The sequence below is a fragment of the Sparus aurata genome, chromosome 17, assembly GCF_900880675.1.
Source record: "Sparus aurata chromosome 17, fSpaAur1.1, whole genome shotgun sequence".
Taxonomy (NCBI): Eukaryota; Metazoa; Chordata; class Actinopteri; order Spariformes; family Sparidae; genus Sparus; species Sparus aurata.
Genome location: NC_044203.1, coordinates 22,838,715 through 22,859,237, shown reverse-complemented (window position 1 = coordinate 22,859,237; position 20,523 = coordinate 22,838,715). Strand labels below are relative to the sequence as shown.

General features: G+C 40.3%; 1 protein-coding gene and 1 long non-coding RNA gene across 3 annotated transcripts in view; one reads left to right on the top strand and one right to left on the bottom strand.

The window, feature by feature from the left end:
• Positions 1 to 3,709, bottom strand: part of LOC115566599 (uncharacterized) — a 38,354-nt gene extending 34,645 nt beyond the window's left edge. The window contains exons 1-2 of the long non-coding RNA XR_003981057.1: positions 3,432 to 3,709; positions 887 to 957 (exon numbers count right to left, since the gene is read on the bottom strand). This is a non-coding gene — a long non-coding RNA (uncharacterized LOC115566599). The remainder of the gene's footprint in view (positions 1 to 886; positions 958 to 3,431) is intronic.
• itga10 (integrin, alpha 10) overlaps positions 3,073 to 20,523 on the top strand; it is a 31,921-nt gene continuing 14,470 nt past the window's right edge. The window contains exons 1-8 of one of the 2 annotated variants that reach the window (XM_030392448.1): positions 3,073 to 3,107; positions 3,193 to 3,353; positions 15,112 to 15,223; positions 15,349 to 15,458; positions 15,539 to 15,627; positions 17,066 to 17,180; positions 17,276 to 17,403; positions 18,020 to 18,168. In XM_030392448.1, coding sequence (XP_030248308.1) covers positions 3,076 to 3,107; positions 3,193 to 3,353; positions 15,112 to 15,223; positions 15,349 to 15,458; positions 15,539 to 15,627; positions 17,066 to 17,180; positions 17,276 to 17,403; positions 18,020 to 18,168 — 896 coding nt within the window. In that variant the 5' untranslated portion in view covers positions 3,073 to 3,075. Of the gene's footprint in view, positions 3,108 to 3,192; positions 3,354 to 6,591; positions 7,443 to 15,111; positions 15,224 to 15,348; positions 15,459 to 15,538; positions 15,628 to 17,065; positions 17,181 to 17,275; positions 17,404 to 18,019; positions 18,169 to 20,523 lie in introns of those variants that run through there. The other variant, XM_030392449.1, reaches the window with a different exon arrangement.

The window sequence follows — 20,523 nt, the reverse complement described above, 5'->3', positions numbered from 1 at the left end:
TGGCCAACTGTTGGTCTGGTGTGTCAGGGCCTTTAAAACAAATATAACAGTCTGGTAAGTTACAATACAAATACAAATACAAATACAATGAAATCTAAGAGGATAAATTGCATCACAGAACTCCTCTGAAACGCTGAAGATTTATTCAGCTTTACTTTTAATGTCTGTGCAGAAAATCTAGAAGCATTAAGAGAACTGTCTTTGCACAATGTCAAATGTCTTTATGGGAACACAGAGAATAAAGCATGCTCTGTGATCAGTATCCACTCTGCTGTGCAGCAGAAGTTTATGAAACCGATAAAAGTTATCTCCTCTGCATTGATTCAAGTTGTGTTGTTACAGCGGCGTGACTCTGCAAAGTTCGATTTTATGCCTGACGTTAATGGGCTCTTGCATAGTTCCCACTGGTATGAAACAGTCTGTGCGTGTGTGTGTATGTGTGAGTGTTTTGGCTCTCGCTCCAGTTCCACCTCTGTGCAGGAATCTGAACTTGTGTACAAGGAGGTTTGGTTGCATGTGAACGAGCACATCTGACTTTCCATACGGCTGTAAGTCGAGTTACAGTAACACTGCAAACGCTAAAAGTACATGTGTGTCTTTGTGTGGCTACTTTTCTTCGAATCATTTGTGGTATGAGATGAGAACTGTAACAACTCAGAAATGAGAGGAAGAAAAAAACAGAATGTAGAGAAAGAAGAAGGTGAACAAGAGAAAGGCAATAGTGACAAGGACATTGATGGGGAACAATGTCAATTAGGCAGTAACTGTAAGAGCAATGATGGAGAGACAGAGGTCAATTATCTAATAATCATTATCTCCCCCCCACTAGACTCATAAATTAAGGCTAATGAAGTTTATGTCATTTCAACATGCGTTGGCCACTTACGAGTTTACTCTCCAAACCCATTGCACTCTCCTATCCGAGTCCTGGCAAACATCCATCACCACAAGAGAAGTCTGATTTGCAGGAGACAGAAAAAGACATTCAGCAACATTCCTACAAATGTGAAAATAGTATAGTATGAATCTGTCATCAGCTGAGCATCATGAGTCTCGGCAATAACAATCAGAAGACAAACTGGCCTGGGATCAGTAGTGGAAGAAGTATTCAGAGGCTTTAATGAAGTAAAAGTATTATCAGCTAAATGTACTTATAGCATGAATAGTAAAAGTACTCATTGTGCAGTAAAATGGTCTTTGTCAGAGTTTCACTTTTATATACAATGTTTTTTGGATTAAGATCATTGATGTATTAATGTGTATGTTGTATTTACTGTTATTGCTTAAGGTTGAGTTCATTTTAACTACTTTATATACTGTTGGGTTGTTTGTCTAAAAAATGCATCATACTCTATAAGATCATATCATCATGTGTTGTTAGCATCACTTTTCTCTAAGAAACATGTTTATCTACAAAGTCAACTTTCCATGAACTCTGAGCAACAGGCTGTTTTCTTTCAGCTTTGTGATGATGCATTTTATGGCTAATCCAAGAGGGTTTTTAAATTGTTTATTTATCTCAAGAAGTAAAAGAACTTTGTAAACCCATCGAAGGAACACTAAATCCTTCAGGTTACTGCAAACACTCACTTTGGGGATGAAAATATGTCGACACACATTGTTTCCACTGGACAGGCAGGGTATGAAAAATTGTAATAAGATTTGAATTAAGTGGCATAAAAAGGAAAAACTCAAGCACATGTGCCTCTAATTTGAAGTCATTAAGTACGGTACTTGAGGGAATGCACTTATCTGAATCGCCACCACTGCCTGAGATGATCTTTGACCAGCTGTTTCAGTATTCAAACACACCATTAGGCTGTTTCGCCAGAAAAATACATTTGCTGAAACAGAGCGACACCAAGTGGTGACAAGTGACATTTTTTAATTCCTAAATGTGACACCAGAAAGTCTGCAGCTCAGATTTTAAAACAAGAAACTAAACAAAACCTTACAGGTAACAGTTAACCTCAATACCTTAAAATGGTACATTAACCCTTTCACAGGGCATGTTTTTTGACAGGAATTTGTATTCTAATTTTTGAAATTCTGCAACAGCATCTTACTTAACAGGGTCCAGTTAAATGTCCTGAATTTAGTGTTCATTTTCAAATAATAATATATGTCTGATCTACCACTGCCACTGTACCCTCTTTTTACGTGCTAATTAATGTCCGGCTGTAATGTAAAGAATTAACTGTGTAATGTCTGAATTTACCCAGTAAAAACAAATACATTTTCCTCCACAGAGTTGTTTCCCCAGACATGCTACATACTAAGTATAACTGGGACAGGATTTAGGCCCTCAGCCTTCAAATTAAGAATAAAATAAATAATAATCTATCTGAAGCAGATAAGGGCTTGCGCAAATTAGGACACAGAATCCACTTATCAAAAGTGATTTCAGAGAAGCTCTCTCCTCCTCCTCCTCCTCCTCCTCCTCTTTTCATTCAGACTCCCTTCGGATGGACCACAGGCCCCTGGGACCATCTACCTCTCCTGGCTCGTCATACCTGTGGCTTTGCTAGATCATTGCTCTCCTCTGTTATATTCTCCTTATATCTGTATTTCTCTAAAATGTGATGCCTCTTAACTATGATCTTCTCTGTTTTACTGCTAATTATCTGGTGTGGCCTGCCCTATTCCAGGTGGAGAGGAGGTTGGGTGGTTCAGGCACAACTTAGCAATTCCTAGGCCTGCTCAGTCTTCCTTCTGGGTCCACACACTTTACATGTATTATTATTTGTGTCGGAGCAGATATAATGCAACTTGTAAACTGTGACTTTGTTGTTCTTTTCTGCACATGCAACATCTATTGCATCACGTCCGTCCGTCCTGGGAGAGGGATCCCTCGTCTGTGGCTCTTCCTGAGGTTACTCAAATCTAGGGTGTAATGACAGAGGATGTCGTTCCCTGTACAGATTGTAAAGCCCATTGAGGCAATGTGATTGCTATATAAATATATTTGAATTGATTTGATTTGAAGATACAAATATGGATTTATTGCAAATAAGTGTTCACATGTGAATATATTCTGAAATGCAGACTTGCGAGCTGGAAAACAAGCAGAGGGCCATGAATATACACCTCACTAAACAAGTCATAAGGTGGAATTTGGTATATTTCTCATATTGTTCTAGTGTATTTATCTTTAATAACTTGAATTTCATGTAGCTGTCATTCGCCCAGCAGATATCCCCTTGTTCAGCCATTTTTGGCCACTAGGGGTCAGGAGAGACAAACCCACAACGGGCGATTAGCTTCAAACTCGATAGCCAAAAACTTACACATCCAGTGGAAACAGGCTAAGAGTGTCACCTCGTTAACGTCTTCTCTTTGTCCGCCAGAGGAAGGTAAGAAAAACATTTCCACGTGTTTAAGTCTTGAGAAAAAACATCTTAAATGTTCCACTTCGTTCATCTGTCACTCACCTCGGTGCTAGCAAAGTAGCATACAGTCAGGTAGCTAGCTTGCCAACGGTCGTAGATGGCTGTTATCAGAAACCTGACATGTCTGTCGTTGAGGTCTTCATTTAATTCGTTGCCGGACTAATATTGATTCATTGTCTAATTCATTACATATGAGCTAACCAAAAGAAATACAGACTTCTTTGCGACTTATCAGGTGCGACGGTAGGTGGGTGTTAAATTACAAAAACATGAATTAGTTGGAATCATTTGGTCTGAAAGTTGAAACAACCAACGTTAAATCAAAGATGGCGCTCAACTTCTTCCTCGCTCACTGACTGGAGTCCTGCTGAGCAGCACTGCCACTAATGTAGGGAGGTTACTCTGCACACTGATAGAAAGCTGTAACACTATATCACTTACATTTTAAAAATTCTTTTTTCAAGATAATAACATCGAGCCTTGTATCAGGGCTGACAGGATATTACGCAGAGCACCAGGTGCACCAGGCAATTGCACAGTGGTGACTAAATGTCTGACATCCTGGCATTAAAATTTCTTGTTCGTCTTACGTATTATGTAATATGTTGCTAACTGCTTTCGTTAAACTAGGAACAGTATTATTAACTTTGTGAACAAAGTACAAGGTACAAGGTAGATTTAAGATGGAGGTTTAGTCCTTGAGTCCTGCTACATGTATTTAGAAGTGCTGGTGTTGTCTTTTAGTATCCTTTAGGCTCTGTTCAGACATCTCACTCACTGATGTCACTGATGCTCTGTAGATGGTACCAGTGATGTTCTAATCACCCGCTGCAGAGCCTTCCTGTCCTGGGCCATGCACGAACTGTGTCATTTTGTGATGCTTCCAGTCAGGATGCTTTCTATTGCACCTCTGTAAAAGTTGACCAAGATCCTGCTCCTGAATTTAGAGTGCCTGATGTGTGATGTTTGCCACTTCAAGGAAGAATAGATGTCTAATAGAAATGTATCTTAAAGACAGCAGGGCACATCATATAATCACATACATTCGACATAATGGTCCCTATGCACAGCAGAGCTGTTTTTGGTTAAATCTAAGGCTGTCTGTTGGCTTTTTGTAATTAGAAGTGGCCGCTTTGCGGAGTGGCTCATTTCAGTATTATATTTGTTTGACTTATCAATGCTTGATCAAGGTGTCATTTTAATTTTGTAACTGGTTAAGATGGAGCTAATTATTCTGAGATCATACTGAACAATTCTGATATTGTCACATACACTTGTAAATGATTAGAAGGGTTTTTTTATTTTTTTGAATTTTGAAAATCAGTGAATGTGTCAGAAGTTAAATTGTTATTCTAGCAAAGAGAGGCTTTACTTTGTGTCAAATCATGGCAAGACTCAAGCTTTTTAAGGGAGCACTACATGTGCACACAGAAAATGGATGTGTTTCATCAAAAGCAAGATTAGGAAGACCCAAAGTGACTGCACCATCAGGAGATCAATATATCAAGCTTAGTTTCTTTCATCACAGATACAGGGTTTGCTAACTTTCTATCCTAAGCAACTGTGGACATGTGTACATATTGTAGAGGCCTGAGAGTGGCGCTAAAGAGCTTTACAAGAATATGCAAGACAGAGAACTCCATGGAAGAAGTGGAATTCATAATTCATGAGTATTATTAACGTAACAATACTATACCTAGGCAGCCTTCCTCCGTCACCTTAAAAGGCAGACCACAAACCCAGAGAATAACTCTTACCCTGACCTGAAACATTTATAATCTAGAACATTTGTCTAAACTGCTTTGATTTTGTTTTCATTTGTCAAGCCAGAAATTGTACAAAGAGCTTTCCGCCCATGTTAGATGATAACATCTTGTAAGATGGTGGTTAACCAAACCAAATTTTGGGATGCGGTTAAATTGGAGAATCGCAGCACATTAAAACAAAATAAACACTTTCATTTATTTTTATTTCTTTATGCAACACAGCCTTTCATTCTCTAGGTTTACATTTACCTTTACATTTACAACAGATAATGTATGACCTATGTGTCTTGTCAATTGATTACCAAAAGACTCAAAATGTATGATAATCAAGGATATGATATTGAATGTCTTGCTTTTTTGGCATCACTGTTTCGCCTCTGTGCTCTTTCTTCATTCACTGAACTCTCATGTCCTGTAGATGGGGGTATTGTCATCCTGGAAGAGACGTGTCAGGATAGAAATGTTTCATCACAGGCATATGGTGATCACACAGAATAACTACAAAGAAATCACATATCCATTGAGAGCAAGATGTTAATATTTACTCTAAAAACATTGTTTTTTTTCTTCTCTATCAAAAATTTAACTATCTTGAACTTCTGAATTAATTTAGCTAACCTGAGGCTTGATTGTCTTGCCCGTATCGTGCCACAATTGTCTTTTTCATTCTCAGATTGCTTTTCCATAGAAGATATGTATTAATAATTATGACTGCCCCTTTCTAGCAGAGTGCAGAATTTAATTATGCTATTAGCTACACCTATGACTAGCCAGTGGCCCCCAACCATGCCATGAAACAGAGACTCTGTAGGGTTCATGCATTCATGCTTGTACCATTTACAAAGGCTGATAAAGATTTCTGGCGCCTCATTCATTAATTGATTTACCAGAGCAATATAGTCGTAAATGATCAGTTAGTTAACTTTTGGCTTGCCAGGTCGTGAAAAAAATATTCTTCCAGCTTTACACTTGTTTTGTCTTTTTAGCCGACGTCTGAGTTTAATCAAAAAACATTCACAAACAATCCGATGCAATCACTTTAACCTTCCAAAAAAAGAGAATCAGGGCATCTGCACTGAAATCAGACTTGACTGGTTGTTGTATAAATGTGTTATTCATGATTTAATAGAATTTCTTTGCTGCAGATTTACTATCTTTTGCTCATTGCTTTGTGAAAAACTTAAGAACACAAGATTATCCACAACCTGACAACCATAAAGCTGGCAAAGAAAGAAATAGTCAAAATAAGTCAGTGGTGAGCAAACTGAAAGATTTGAGTGAGAGAAATCGTCAGAGTATGTTTGAAAAACAGGGAGAGTGGGAGAGAGAGAGAGAGGGAGAGAGAGAGAGAGAGGGAGAGATGTGGGTTTGAGGTTTGTCAATGTGAAGCAGTTGCTCAGAGAGGAGTCTGGTGGATGGAGGAGGACGGGTGGAGGGAGGGGAGCTCTGAGGATAAATGCGCTCTTTCATTTCCAAGTGAGAGAAATCCGTTACTAGAGGCACATATTTACACTGACGGAAACAGACGGGAAACAACCTTTTTGTTTGTGGAAAAAAAAATCAGCATAGAGGATCGCGGACAACAACTTATCAGAGGAACCTCACGCAGAAACTCTCCTCAAAATTTGGGCTTGAGCAGACTTTCTGTCTACAGGGGAGCTTGATCTTCAAAGAAGCGCTCCAGAGTCAGGAGGGATAAAGTGCGCTGCTGATGGACTGTTTGGGAAGGTGTTACACATTAGTGATGGTTAAATGACTCTGAACTGCGGCTTCTTGTTGGATGGGACAGGTGCAGGAATTTCATGCCGAAAACATGGGTCACTGAGGTGTCAAATAAGTTTTTGTTTTCCTTCATCTTAAAGATCCTTTCATACACTGTGGCGTCACTCAGATAGTCATACAGGGACTTAAACACAAAGACGCGAAAATCCTAGACAAGAATATTTGTGTTGACTTGGTTTATTTAATTTTATTCCAGATTTAACAACTTTTGTAAACGTCCTGAGTTGAGCACCCACGCACACAGCAGCAGACATGCCACTGCATCACCATTTGACCGGATTTTACGCCTCTCTTGGGGAAAGAGAGAGCTGAAAAAGCGTGTGTGTTTATCTTTGTGTGTGGTGGACGCCGATGCGCTACATTTCCTACAGCTCAGGGGAGACCACTTTGTAAACAGAAAAAAAAGGAAGAAAAAAATAGACGAGAGACTTTGCTTTCATTCAGTTCTTTTAAATGGAGCTGCGTAAATACCTGTTGTGCCTGGAGCTCATCCTCCTTCTTAAAGGTAAGAACTACCTTACATTCATTTTAAGGTTATGTTTGGGTTAAGACATTTTGTTTTAACACATGTTAGAATAAGATGAAACAGCTTAATGATAATTAGAGTCTGAACAGCAACAGGAATCTTGAACTTTGGAGAACTAAACTCAACCTCTTGTCCATGATTGATGACTTTTCACTTCGGAGTTGCTCTCTTGTCCTTCAGCTCTGTTTCTCTGGCTGATATGCTCATTAACCTGCTCAACTTTTGCACTTACATGGACAACATGTGTGTAAAAGTGCCACACATGCCTCCTTGAGACCCACAGAGCTTTATGCTGTGAGACAGTAAGTGACTGACCATGAAGACATTCCTAACATGACTATGTGCAGGAGAGGAGAGAAGCAGCCATATTAAAACATATGGCCACACTCCATTTGCCAAAAAGATCAAAGGTATAGGAAGTTACACATGAGTCCAGCGAAGTAATGTTCTGTGGTCCAATGTCCGATCCTTTAGTAAATCTATCAGTCATGCCAGTGTCGAGCAAATATTTCATTCTAGTTGGAGGCCTCCAGCTACCAGGAGATGTTTGAAATGATCAGAGATATTGGCATGTATCCTCTGCCAAAAGGTTACTAGTTCATCTCCTCTTTCAGCTGACACCCTCTGACCCTGGCAGCTGTGTAACTCAACCTCATCGTCCGTATCAGCGATTCCCATCGCTATGTCTTGATGTCTAAAGTTCCCCCTAATAAGGCGTCTGTGCCATGTCTGTTTTCTCCATGGAGCATGAACATCAGCTTCCCCTTCTGTACTCATTTTCGCTGAGGTAGAGCAGCCTCACACACCTCATTGAGCCATTCCTGCTCACCAGCAAGAAACCAAAGAAAAAGACCATTGTTTTCTACCAAAATTAAGTGTTTACGCAGCTGATAAGGGTTAAACTGAGATATTATGTTGTGCAAGGCGTGTTAACTTTGTACCTGCTCGGAATCTCTCTGACCTTAACCTCTAACCAACTCTTAAATTTCCCCTTTGAAATGGCTAATAGAAAGGTATTTCTTCGGCATAGTTGCATGTTTCCTGTACAAAATGCCACAGCCAATAGCGTTGAATGTAGGTCACGCCCGGCCCCACCTCCTAACCACCAAGACTCTGATGCTGCGTCTCCCCACCTGGCAGCCTCCATTGAACAGGGCCGGACCGGGACATAACTCAACCTCTGAGAAGACAGAAGATGACAGGAAATACAGTACAAAGATAGTTTTCTTGCCAGCTTTAGCTATTGGCATTGCAGTGCTGAGTCAGCTAATAGGGCCACTTAACAATAATAATTTAAAATAATTTCCCAGTCTGGGATCATTAAAGTAATTCTATTCTATTCTAACAAGTTAACCAGCTAACAGCAGCAAACGTTAAATTTAGCAGCATTTAGCACTTACTTTAGCAACAAATCTACTGGTATCTGTCAACCAGGAAACTCAATAAATCACCCTGGTACTGTATCTGGCCTCCATAGTCATTGTTGAAGGACCCGTGTGGCCCCGGTCCAGAGCAGTTGAATGAGAAGCTGCAGCTGATTGTCTGACCTGAAGAGAGGACTGGCAAAAATGTCACACACACACACAAACACAACACATAATTTTACTTATGTCACTGAAATTACATAAACATATAATTTGCTCATTGACTCATTCATTTCCTGGAGCCTAACCCTAACCATAGCCATTACGTGCCTAACCATAATCTTAACCACACCCTCACCTTGCCTAGGCTTGGCTCTTCATTTTCTCCCACTTTAAACCAGAAATATTGCCAAAGTGGTAACTTGTGTTCTTCTTAGAATCTAAGTCCTCCATGTCTGTCTGTTACATGCCACTATATCAGGCCAATTAACCTGTAATGAACTCTACCAACCCAATCTCATTCCTAACTTGCCAATATCAACATACGTTGCCTCCGCTTGCCATTACAATTCAGTATGCATTTTCTTCTCAAAATAAAAGCCCACAAATACAGTAACAGCTGTTATGAATATAGCATATGATGGCAGATATCGCAATATTCAATAATATCTCATAGCGGCCCAACGCTAACTTTAACCACTGACCATAACCACATTCACACAAACACAGAGTCACTAAAGTTAATGGATTAAGATGTTGGCATTTGTGCCAAATGTAATCACGTATACAGAAGGACCATTATCCATGCAGCTAGTTTTCATGCTATGCAGTATACTTGAACATGGAAAGCATCAAGCATTTAGGTTAATTACACCACATACTACACACATGTACACACACCTTATGTTGCCTGTGGTTAGGTTTTGCACATTGCCCTCATTTATGTGTTCAAACCAAGCGTGCAGGGTGTAATTTTTCTCCTTTTTCTCTCTGTAAACTTTGACTTAATTTATATGGTAGCTGATGTGATCTCAGTGAAAGTGTTTCTGCATGTGTGTGAGTTTGCTAGCCTCCTTATGTGTCATACATGAGCATGTAGGTGAGTGAGTATGTGTGTAATGTTAATGGCTTCAGCAGAGCTCCCCTGATGCAGGCAGCAGGCTTCTCATGTCTGTTACACCCTGTTATGCTTTTACTGAGATGTCGAATACAGGTGTGTGTGTGTGTGTGTGTGTGTGTGTGTGTGTGTTTCACCAGTCATTCATAAATTTTCGCTATAATTCTCCCAGCTATCTTCGTGTGTTTTTTTCCTTTTCCCATAATTCGCTGACTTTCATTCCTACTCCCCCTCATCTTCCTCCCCCATTCCCCACGAGAGGGGGACAGAGATGAGAACAGAACAGATAATGGAGAGAAAATCTGTGAAAGTGGGTGAGAAGAGGTGAATGAGGGAGATCCATGGGAAACATGATTCGGTTAAATGAAGATGATAGAAACAGACAGTCGTACGGCAGACATCTTTACTGCAGAACATTTCACAGAGGTGATATAAGTCAGAGATGTAAATTAAAGAGACGGATCCAGACAACGAGAAAGAGAAACTTAATGATAGTCCAATTAGAATAACATATATCAACGTCTCTGTCCATTGCTATAAGTGCTGCCGTGTTCCTATAGTATCCTAATCGTCATAATGTCAAGTTCAGTTTCTGTCCCCTCAACATGTGCACACACATATTCTACACAATCATAGCCATCCAGCAGCAGTAGCACCCAGAGCCGAACGTGTGGTTGAGAGAATCTGGACCCAGTTTGCCATGATAAATGTTTGCCGCCAGTTGTCATGGTGATGGGTGGTCAAACAGGCTGTGGATACAGTGTCATATACAAACCCCAATGTCAATGGAACCAGAAGAGGGAGGACAGGACAGGGAAAACAGCGAAAGATGGTACAGTTTTGTGGGAGTCGGAGGGATTGGGAATGGAGAGGGGGCCTTGTGGTAGAGTTACAGTGTGTCTGTGTGTGTTTGTGTGTGTTATTGGAGAGGGGGTAAAAGAAAGAAGCAATTTATGGTTTATGAGAGAATGAGTGAAATAGGAGAGTGACAGAGAAAATCAGTAGCAGCGGTTGTTGTCGGAGGCCTGGTTTGTTGCGGAAAAAACTTGGACTCAGAGAGTGGGTGATGTTGCCACAAGAAAAGAGAGCAAACATTTTACTGCACTGTGTAAAAGAAGGGTGGTGGAAGAGAAAAGGAGAGTATAACTTGTTCACTCTGGCAATGAAAATGGATGGTTTAGTTTTAAGGAATTACTCTATCCTTGCGTATTCCCATTAGAGAAGTCACATCACACATCTGTGTAGAATCAGATTGATGGCTGAATTTCATCAGAGTCACTGGAGGCCTGGACATTGAAATAACTGGAAGCTCATACAGAACTGCAAGATGAGAAGAAACAGGATTTGGAGTTCACAGTTACAGTTGTGGCTCTACTTCAGCACAGGAGTGCGTTGAGTTAAAAGCTACTGTCTCCATGCTAACATGCTGTTGCTAAGCAGGCATAATGGTTATCATGTCCACCGTCTTAGTTTAGCATATTGGCGTGCTACTAGGGCCTGACCAATTTTTTTGGGTCAGAGGGAGTAAAATAATTCTGATATGCATATTTTGGTTATTCTTCGGAGGTGTACACACAGATAATGTACGTAACCGTGAAGTTTTTCCAATGTTTCTTAACATTAGTTATCAAACACAAAGACACTGCACATATGTAATGGTGACAAGATATTTTACAGTTTAGCAATAAACTTTTTTTTTTTTCGTCAAAAATGACGTCAGGGCACCGACACAGTAAACTTTACCAGGAGTTTGATAAATAGAAATGAATCCAAGCATATTTTTCTGAATTATGTTTTGTTCAAAAATGTTTTCATATCAGCACCTGTTAGACAACATATACCAATAGCGAAAAGCCTATATCTTTTATCTGTATTATTACGATCAGCCAACAGATGTATTGCTATGGCTCTAACGCTAATATTTACTAATTAGCACTAAACACAAAAAGGCTGATGGGATGTTATTAGTTATGCAGGTTTGGTCATTGATTGAAGTATATGACAACTTATGATTTTGATTTGATCATGGGTCTGGATGAAAAGGGATCAGCAAAGTAATCATAGCTCATCCTCTGGGGAACATGAATCTTAACCAAATTCCATGGCAATTGATCCAACAACAGTTGTTAAGACACTTCACAGGCAACCACTGTTGTGAAAATCACAAATAGACAAAAGTCCAGGGGATCTCCAAAGTCAGTAGTCTTTATCCTCATGGGACCATGAATTTCATACCAAACCAAAAAGGAGTTAAATATTTCACACAATAACTGCAATTTAACTTGCTGATGGCTCCAGAAGATAAGTCAGGGGATCACCAATCATCAGCAGGATCCATCCTTTGGAAAGCATGGGAGTCTGAGCTAAATTGTATGGCAATCTATCACAAATATGTTGAGATATTTCAATCTGGAACAAAATGGTGGACTAAGCAACAGAATGACATTGCCATCCCTAGAGGCATGCTGCTAGCAGCTTCTTCAGTAGGTAAATCTGAGCTCAAGAAAGGAGGAAACTAGACTGAAAATGAAATGATATTACAGTAAAAACATCTGTGTGAAACAGAAAAATGAAAGCGCAGGTAGAAGAAACAGGAGCGTGTGAGAAAATCAAGAGCAGAGATGGAAGAGAAACAGTGAAAGTATCTAGTTTCCCTCTCAAAACCAAATGGAATCCCCCTCTGATTGGCCTTGCCAAGGTAACTGTCTGTCTGAGTGTGTGTGTCAGTGTGTATTAGTGGGGAAGTATCTGTATACAAGTGTGTGAGTAGCTGGTGTGTAATCACAGCAGCAGAGCTCTGGTCTTGTTCCACATCCTTGACTTCTTTTACTCCAGTAGAATTGCTGAGTTATGTATGAGAGTTACTGTGGATGCCCCCCAGATGCTGCTAAATTACACGTCAAGTCAAATTTATTTTAACAGAACACATCCAACACACCCTGCTTTTCAGGGACACAAATAACATACAGTAGATATCCAAGTGGGACAAGTTAAATACCATCTGTCAAGAGTGTCATAGTGTTTCTGAGCCTGAAAAATAAAATACAACATGATAATGCTCTTTAATTTAAGTGGAAATGTGCATTTATAGGAAGAAGCAAAGACAGTTTATTTCCTGTCTGCCACTGGACCTCATCGGCTAACCCTTGTGCAGCAACAGGAAAAATGTAGAGTGATCTACATGGTATACTACTATTTTTATACACTTTAATACAAGGTCTCATCCAAATGTGAAACAAAAAACAGTCTGTTCCATTTATTCTTGCTGTTGTTCTAAGAATTAGATTATTCATAGAGATTAAGATGGGGGTGAGTGATTCTGGAGAAAGATAGTTGATTGTTCCCAGGTGGCCATACATGGACGTTTTGGGTCATTGTTTTTGTGATGTAACTTGGTACACATGTTAATGTTCAACTCAGGATGTCTTTTCATCTGGTGACATCATCAGGTAAAAATGTCTAGTTATTCAATCCTTGGTTCTTGACTTGCCCATCAGCCACAATCACACTTTTTGTTTAGTGCTGAGTAGCACATTTTAGAATGCTAACAAACTAAACCAAGTTGGTGTACATGGCGAATCCAATACCTACTAAAAATCAAGATGTTAGTATCGTCATTGGGAGCATGTTGGCGTGCTTAGCATATAACCCATAGCAGAGCAGTAGCACTCGTCTTGTTATCCATTAAGAATAAATATCTTTAGTAAGAAGTGTTACCAAAAAGTATGTGAGTTGATATATGATTGACTGGTTATGAAGGCAACGGAGACAACCTCTTGACACTGACATGCAACACAGCAAGATAGTAGTTGTGTGACTTGTTACTGTTAGCAAATCATTAATCCTTAAATCAGTAATCTGATTTATTTCAAATTATAAAAGATCTCAGTAAACTTCCTTTGTTCATTGAGTTCCACTCTGATTAGGATAACAGGAAACATTTAACCTATGAAAGAGTGTAATTTTCTACCTACATTTATTTTTTGTTGCCTTAGAAAAGCATATTTGGACTTTCCCCTTCAGACTGTAAAAAAATAAGCTGTCCTCTACTTATTTTTCCAGTTGGAGCATGTATTCATGCTTCTATTTACACCTTAATGTTCACAACTCAGTGGACTGTCTGACTACCATCTTGTTGCGCTCTGTCTTCTCTGTGTCTCCCTTACCTCTTACTCTCTCTCTCTGGTTGTATGAAGGGTAGGCTTGTGTGTCATAACAGGAGGCTTACTATACTCCATAGTTTTTCTAACCCACACCCTTCCCTCTCTTGCCTCTTCTCTCCCCTTTCCTCTCCCTTTTTCCCCTCAGACTGAACTCCCTTTTTCTTCAGAGGTTGCATTTGGTCACTCTGTTTATCCATATTTCTTAACCCCCCCCTAAGGCCAAGTGGGGAAATTATAATCTGACTCTGCACTGTAGATGTACACACGGCTTCTAGCTCTTTGTTTTTCATGTTTTTCACACATTCTATGGCAGCTTACAGAAATAGTTGAATTCTTAACGTCTTGATACTGCACAGTAAGATGAATACTCAAAAGTAGGCCAGCATACAGTATCACATATTACATAGTTATTTGTCATATCTACACTTCTGTCTTTGTATGGATGAAACAATGAGATATAACATGTTCGGTTGTGATGCTTCTATTTGGTATTTTTGGGAACTTTTACTGGTGGGCACTGGCTGCAGCAGTGGATTTGGCTTTCATACTGTGAAACACTCTTCAGTGTTTTATATGTTATGTGTTTGACCCTGTGTTTCTTCATGTTTGACTTGTTTCCCTGGGAAAGCTTTGCATTTCAAATTATGAATATTGCTGCAAGTGTTGTCTACATCGCGTTTTGGACAGCCTAACAACATTTGTGACCAATTTTGGCCCACCGTTGCCCTGACTTACTGTGTCGGGAACAAGTAGCAGGGGTGACATAGTCTCTTGCCCGCTCCCTCTTGTCTTTCTTTCTCTACTCTAAGTAACTCTAATCTCAGTAGGATGTGCTCTAAGGCACACATTTTTTGAAAATTTCTATGTGACATGAACTGGTCTTTGGTAGTATTGACGCAATTTTGTCAGTACTGTTAAAAGTACGGGGTTCTTTACTAAACTTAGATGTTGTTTTTTTTAAACATTGTCCTCTGGGTAATGATCTCCTGTTTGATGTCTTTCAGAGTTGTGCCAGTGTTTTAACATAGATGTAAAGCATCCACGGATCTTCACTGGTCCAGAAGACGCTCTGTTTGGCTTCTCTGTTTTACAACATGAATCAGATGGAGAAAAATCGTAAGTGTCTGTCAATAAGCTAATGAAAGAGAAAGAGAAATAAGTAAACAGTCATAATTTGTACATAAAGAAGATGCATAATTATGTCTTGATGATAAATGACTGACTGTGTCATTCTGTTAAAGAATGCTGGTTGGTGCTCCCTGGGATGGGCCACCAAACAACAGAAGAGGAGACGTGTACAAATGTATTGTGGGAGAGGAGAGGAACTCAAATTGTAGCAAAGTGAATCTAGGTGAGATGAAAAAATTATTTTATTAAATCAACTCTCCTTGGGAAACTAACTAATCAAACTAATCTGTCTGTCTATCTCAGGTGAGACTGCTCTCCAGAACGTTTCAAAGAACCTGAGGAACTCTCACCTGGGAATGACGTTGACTCCAGACTCACCTGATGGATTCCTGGTATGTGATTTTAACACTGAAAACAAGACTCTTTATTTGTGCTACCTGGGCATTTGGGTTGTGTGTGAAGACTGAAGGGATGTGGTAAGACCAGGTTGTGTTTGTTTGACAGAATTTTAATGAATCAGCTCTGTTGGTATGTTTTTATTTGACTTTAGAAGTGACCACGTGCGGTTCACTGATCCCACACTTCCTGTGGGTCATTTTGGAGATTCGTATGCACACAAGTCAGACACATGGACTGATTAATCACTTGTAGAATCCAAACGTTTTAATTTGTCCCGAAGCAGTCGAGTGCCAGCCTAAGTGCAAAAATCATACAGCCATCTTGCTGTTGCTTTCTAATCTTGATTTCTCCAGTTTTGAGGCTTCTGCATTGCAGAGGAACACACTTTGGCCTGGGCCAGGAGTATGTGTTTTGTATGTTAGTTACCGTGTCTATGTTTGTGTGCCCGTTTGTTTGTGTTCGTCATGCCAGTGTGCTTGCGTGTTTTGGATTCAGCCAGGTTTTTACTGCTGCTTCGGGTGTGGAGTCGTGTACAGTTCACGAACGCCATTCAGCTTGGCCCATTTCAGTGTGTGTGTGTGTGTGTTTATCTTAACCCCAGTGGTCAGGTCTATAACAGGATCGGAATGCGTCTCAGGCCCTTTGTTAATGACAGACCTACCAAAAGCCATAGCACCTCTCATGCTTTTTCCCTCCTTCCTTTCTCTCAATCCTCACTCCATCCCTTCTTCTCTGCCTGTCTGTGTGCCTGAGGAGAAACCTGTCTATAATGACAGGGCATGCAAAACCAGGATGTTTCTCTTTCTCTTCTTCTACCCCCAATTCACCCCACTTTCTGTCTCTCTTTTGTCTCTCTGCTGCTGCGTGCGCAAGTTTCCCTTTTATCTCCTCTTTCCGCGCTCTCCCCTTAATTCCTCCCTCTTGGTATGAAAGCCAAATAAACGGCATGCTTTGAAGACAAAAATATTTTATATGGTGCCCCCCTCCACAGCCCCACACTCACCCCCCTACATTTAGCACAATCAGATTTAAATTGCCTCTCTGGTCTGGTGTTGCAGCTCTGTTAAACCACTCATGACAACAGTGACTGCCAACATGTCAACAATAGTCTCTCTCTCTCTCTGACTCTCCCTCATTTTTCTATCCACCAAACCGCACTATACTAGTTTTTCCATGACTTATTCTCTCTTAGGAGTTGTTTTCCCTGTCTGCCCACATTTAGCCTTTTTTTCTGTGTTTATTTGTGGGTCAACCGACTACTTTTGTGTACGTGTTGAAACCCTTTGATAATAACTGAGAAACCTACACGCCTTGTGAGCTGAACACAAACACCTATAAATATAAACCGCTCAAATTGACTGTAGATTCTCTCAGAATTGCTTCACCTGTAAGACAGATGCTGATATATATGGGTTTTTGTGTGTTTGGCAGGCATGTGCCCCTCTGTGGTCTCAAGAGTGTGGTACATCTATGTTCAGCACCGGCATCTGTGCCTCTGTCAGCGATGACCTAGAACCAAGAGAGACCATCGCTCCAACAGCGCAAAGTAACCACATATTGGCACACTCATTGAGGCAAAGAAACATGCTGCACATGCCTGCTTCAGCTAACCAAATATTTTTGAATTCCCACATGTGGCAGGGTGCTCGACATACATGGACATCGTGATCGTGCTGGATGGCTCCAACAGTATCTATCCCTGGTATGAGGTCCAGAACTTCCTCAGCAACATCCTCAGCAAGTTCCACATCAGCTCGGACCAGATGCAGGTAAAAGTACAAGTCGATGTGTAGTTGCACTGCCTATAAACATTATCTACATTGGTAATGGAAAGTTGCGGTTTTGAACTTGAGTGAGTCTCCCATTTAAACCGCTGGAACCCCTCAACTGTTGGCCAAAATAGTAAGACAAGCTAGTCCCTTGAGTGAAAACATACATAGAGTGACATATATAAAAGAAGCAGTTTGGCAAATTATGACCAGAATGAATTGCTTTAGTAATGTAAAGGGACATGAGCCGAGCTTACTTGAGGTTTTGGAGGAGTGGAAGTTGGAGAGGATGGCTGGGGGTCCGGGGACATTATTCTTAGCTAAACAACAAAAGTAGTGAGAGGGAAGATTGGGCTTTGAAAAGGGAGGGTGGGGGTAAGGGGTAGCAGGCAATGTGAGGTGAAGAGGAAATACCTCTGGTTTTTGAATGAATTCAAAAATTCCCCAAGTGCACAGTTTGCTTTAATAACAGGATTGGTACTTAAAGAGATAGTTCACCCGAGAAACAAGAGTCTCAGATGTTGCTTTCCAGAACTATGAACCAGCACAACCATGAACATGTGGCATCACTGAAATGCTTGAGTGTTTTTTTCTGTGCGTGTGTGTGCACATTCAGGTTGGTGTACTGCAGTATGGTGAGGTAGCAGTCCATGAGTGGTCTCTGAAGGACTACCAGACCACACAGGAGGTGGTGGAGGCCGCCAAGAACATCAGCAGACAGGAGGGACGGGAGACGCGCACTGCATATGCCATCCACATGGCCTGGTAGGCCTGTCAATCACTGAGACTTCATTCTTACTGGCTAATGTTCTTTGTACTAAATCCTACTTGGCTGGTGAACTGGAAACTGTCTGAATGTTTAGATATTTCACATCACATTCTTCAGGATTTTCTCTAAATATATTACTGTTTAATTTATTGTTATAAGATCAGTCAGGTCTATTTTCTTCTAGTCTGTTCTACTTTTTAATGATATGCTCAAATATGATCCCTCAGGCTGCTTTTGATTTACAACTTACCAAGCGATCAGACAAGGATATGTTGAACGAGTATAACATGGGATACTTAAAGTTGCTCCAATCAATTTGTGTAAATATACAATATACATATTATGACCAGCAACTTTTGGCAATTGTTTTGGTTCACTCTCTCATCAAACTTGTTTCCAGCCAAACCCGGCAGCTGTTTCCACTGACAAATCTCCATCAAACCCACCGTATGCTACTTGCCCTCTATCAAACAGCAGACAGACACTATTACGAACTAGCCTGTGAACATAGTGGATCATTTAGCAACTAAAGTTGGTGGAGACCATAAATAGAGTGACAAGTGATTCTTAGATTTTGCCACAGTAATACAAACATGTCTCTAACACCTTATTTCCACATAGCTCTGTGTACATATGCGAGTGAACTGCAAATCCATTTGTTCCTATGGAAACCTCCATATTCTCTGGCATGTCTACGAAATTCCTACTTCCATTTTTTCTAGTCCTGAATATTCTCAACTAGACTAGGCTGATAAATCTTGTAACTTGCGGCTGATTTCGGACAGACCATGTGTCCTTTGTGGTGACATCATAACATTAGCTAACATTGGTAGAATCTTTGCTGTGTAACATATATAAGTTAGAGTGCATGCATTGTGGTTAATCAATCTTATAACTAGATTTTTCAAGAAACTGGTTACACAGCTGGCAGGTTAACCTCTTAACTTATTTGTCTCCATGCATTGTTGGCCATGTATATCTCAATAATTTTCCATATAAATATCGTTTTTAAATTCATATAGTTCTGTTTGGAAGCATATGTAAATACCAGTTACTGAGCAGAGATATATAGATAGTAAAACCCTGACAAAATGCTGAGACCATCTTTAAAATACTCTTCTTAACCTACTCCTGACTGTACTGTTGTCATCACTTTCATGGCTTTTCTTTGAAGAAGTATGTTGGGGGTATTTAAGCTGGTAACCTAAGTCTAAAGAAACAGATCTATAGGTTGAGGTTCAGTGGCTTAATGAAAACCTCAGTCTTAAAATATCTTTCTTTTCAAAATAAAATTCCTACTTTATTAAAGTCATACCCACATAGAGCACCACACCCAGACCTTTTGTGTGGCCACGTCTTCCATTTTGGGATGTGTATCTTGGAGAGGTGTTCCACTTGTGCGCACGCACACACACACACACACACACACACACACACACACACACACACACACACACACACACACAGACACACACACAGATGCATGCAGGTAATTGGAGAGTTCCTGTTTTCTGGTACTATTAAAGGTAAAATGTAGGAGTTAAGGAAACGTTTAAAAGGTAGTTGAAAAGCAGTGACTGGAAAATGGAACCAGTAAAAAAGTGTAACTGTGGCATTAAAACACCAGTGACAGGAAATCCAGACATTACTGCACCTCTCCCACCTGGTCAGATCAGTAGACTCATCAGTGCTTAGGACAGAAACAAGAAAAGTTTTTTACTCAGGAGTCATTTTGAAATTGCAAAAGTGAATGTTTTCTCAAGTGTGTGCGTCAGAGAAAGAAAGTTAAGCGAGGGATACAGTTTTTGAAATAACTGAAGAACTTCTGTTTTGACTCTCTCACACACACACACACAGTACAGATGGACAGATAGCAGCACTGGCACTCGGCAGCAAAGTGACGGGGGTATAAAAACACTGAGATTAGCTGAGCTGGTCGAGTTGGCTGCTGGCTCAGCATGACTGCAGGTGTGGCACAGACTGACCCAGCCTGGTCAGCCAAGTCGTGTTCCTGCAGCTGTAAAAACACACGCATACACTTACAGTACATACATGAATGAACACATACACACATATTAAGGGCTCACACCATACACACACTGTATTACTATACTTACCAGGGCGGATATTGATTCATTCCTTGGCTCCCTGAACCTCAACTTTAACCCTGCTCCCTGCTCCCTGCATGTTTGACCTTTGACCTTTACCCTAACCTTGTCCTTATTATAAACTTAACCCTAAACCCAAACACTTCGCTAAAATAGCTCCTAAATATATCACCCTGGCATCGTTTGAAGATTTTATTTTTGTGTGGACAATTGGTACACGCCAGTTGGTGTGGTGATCTTAAG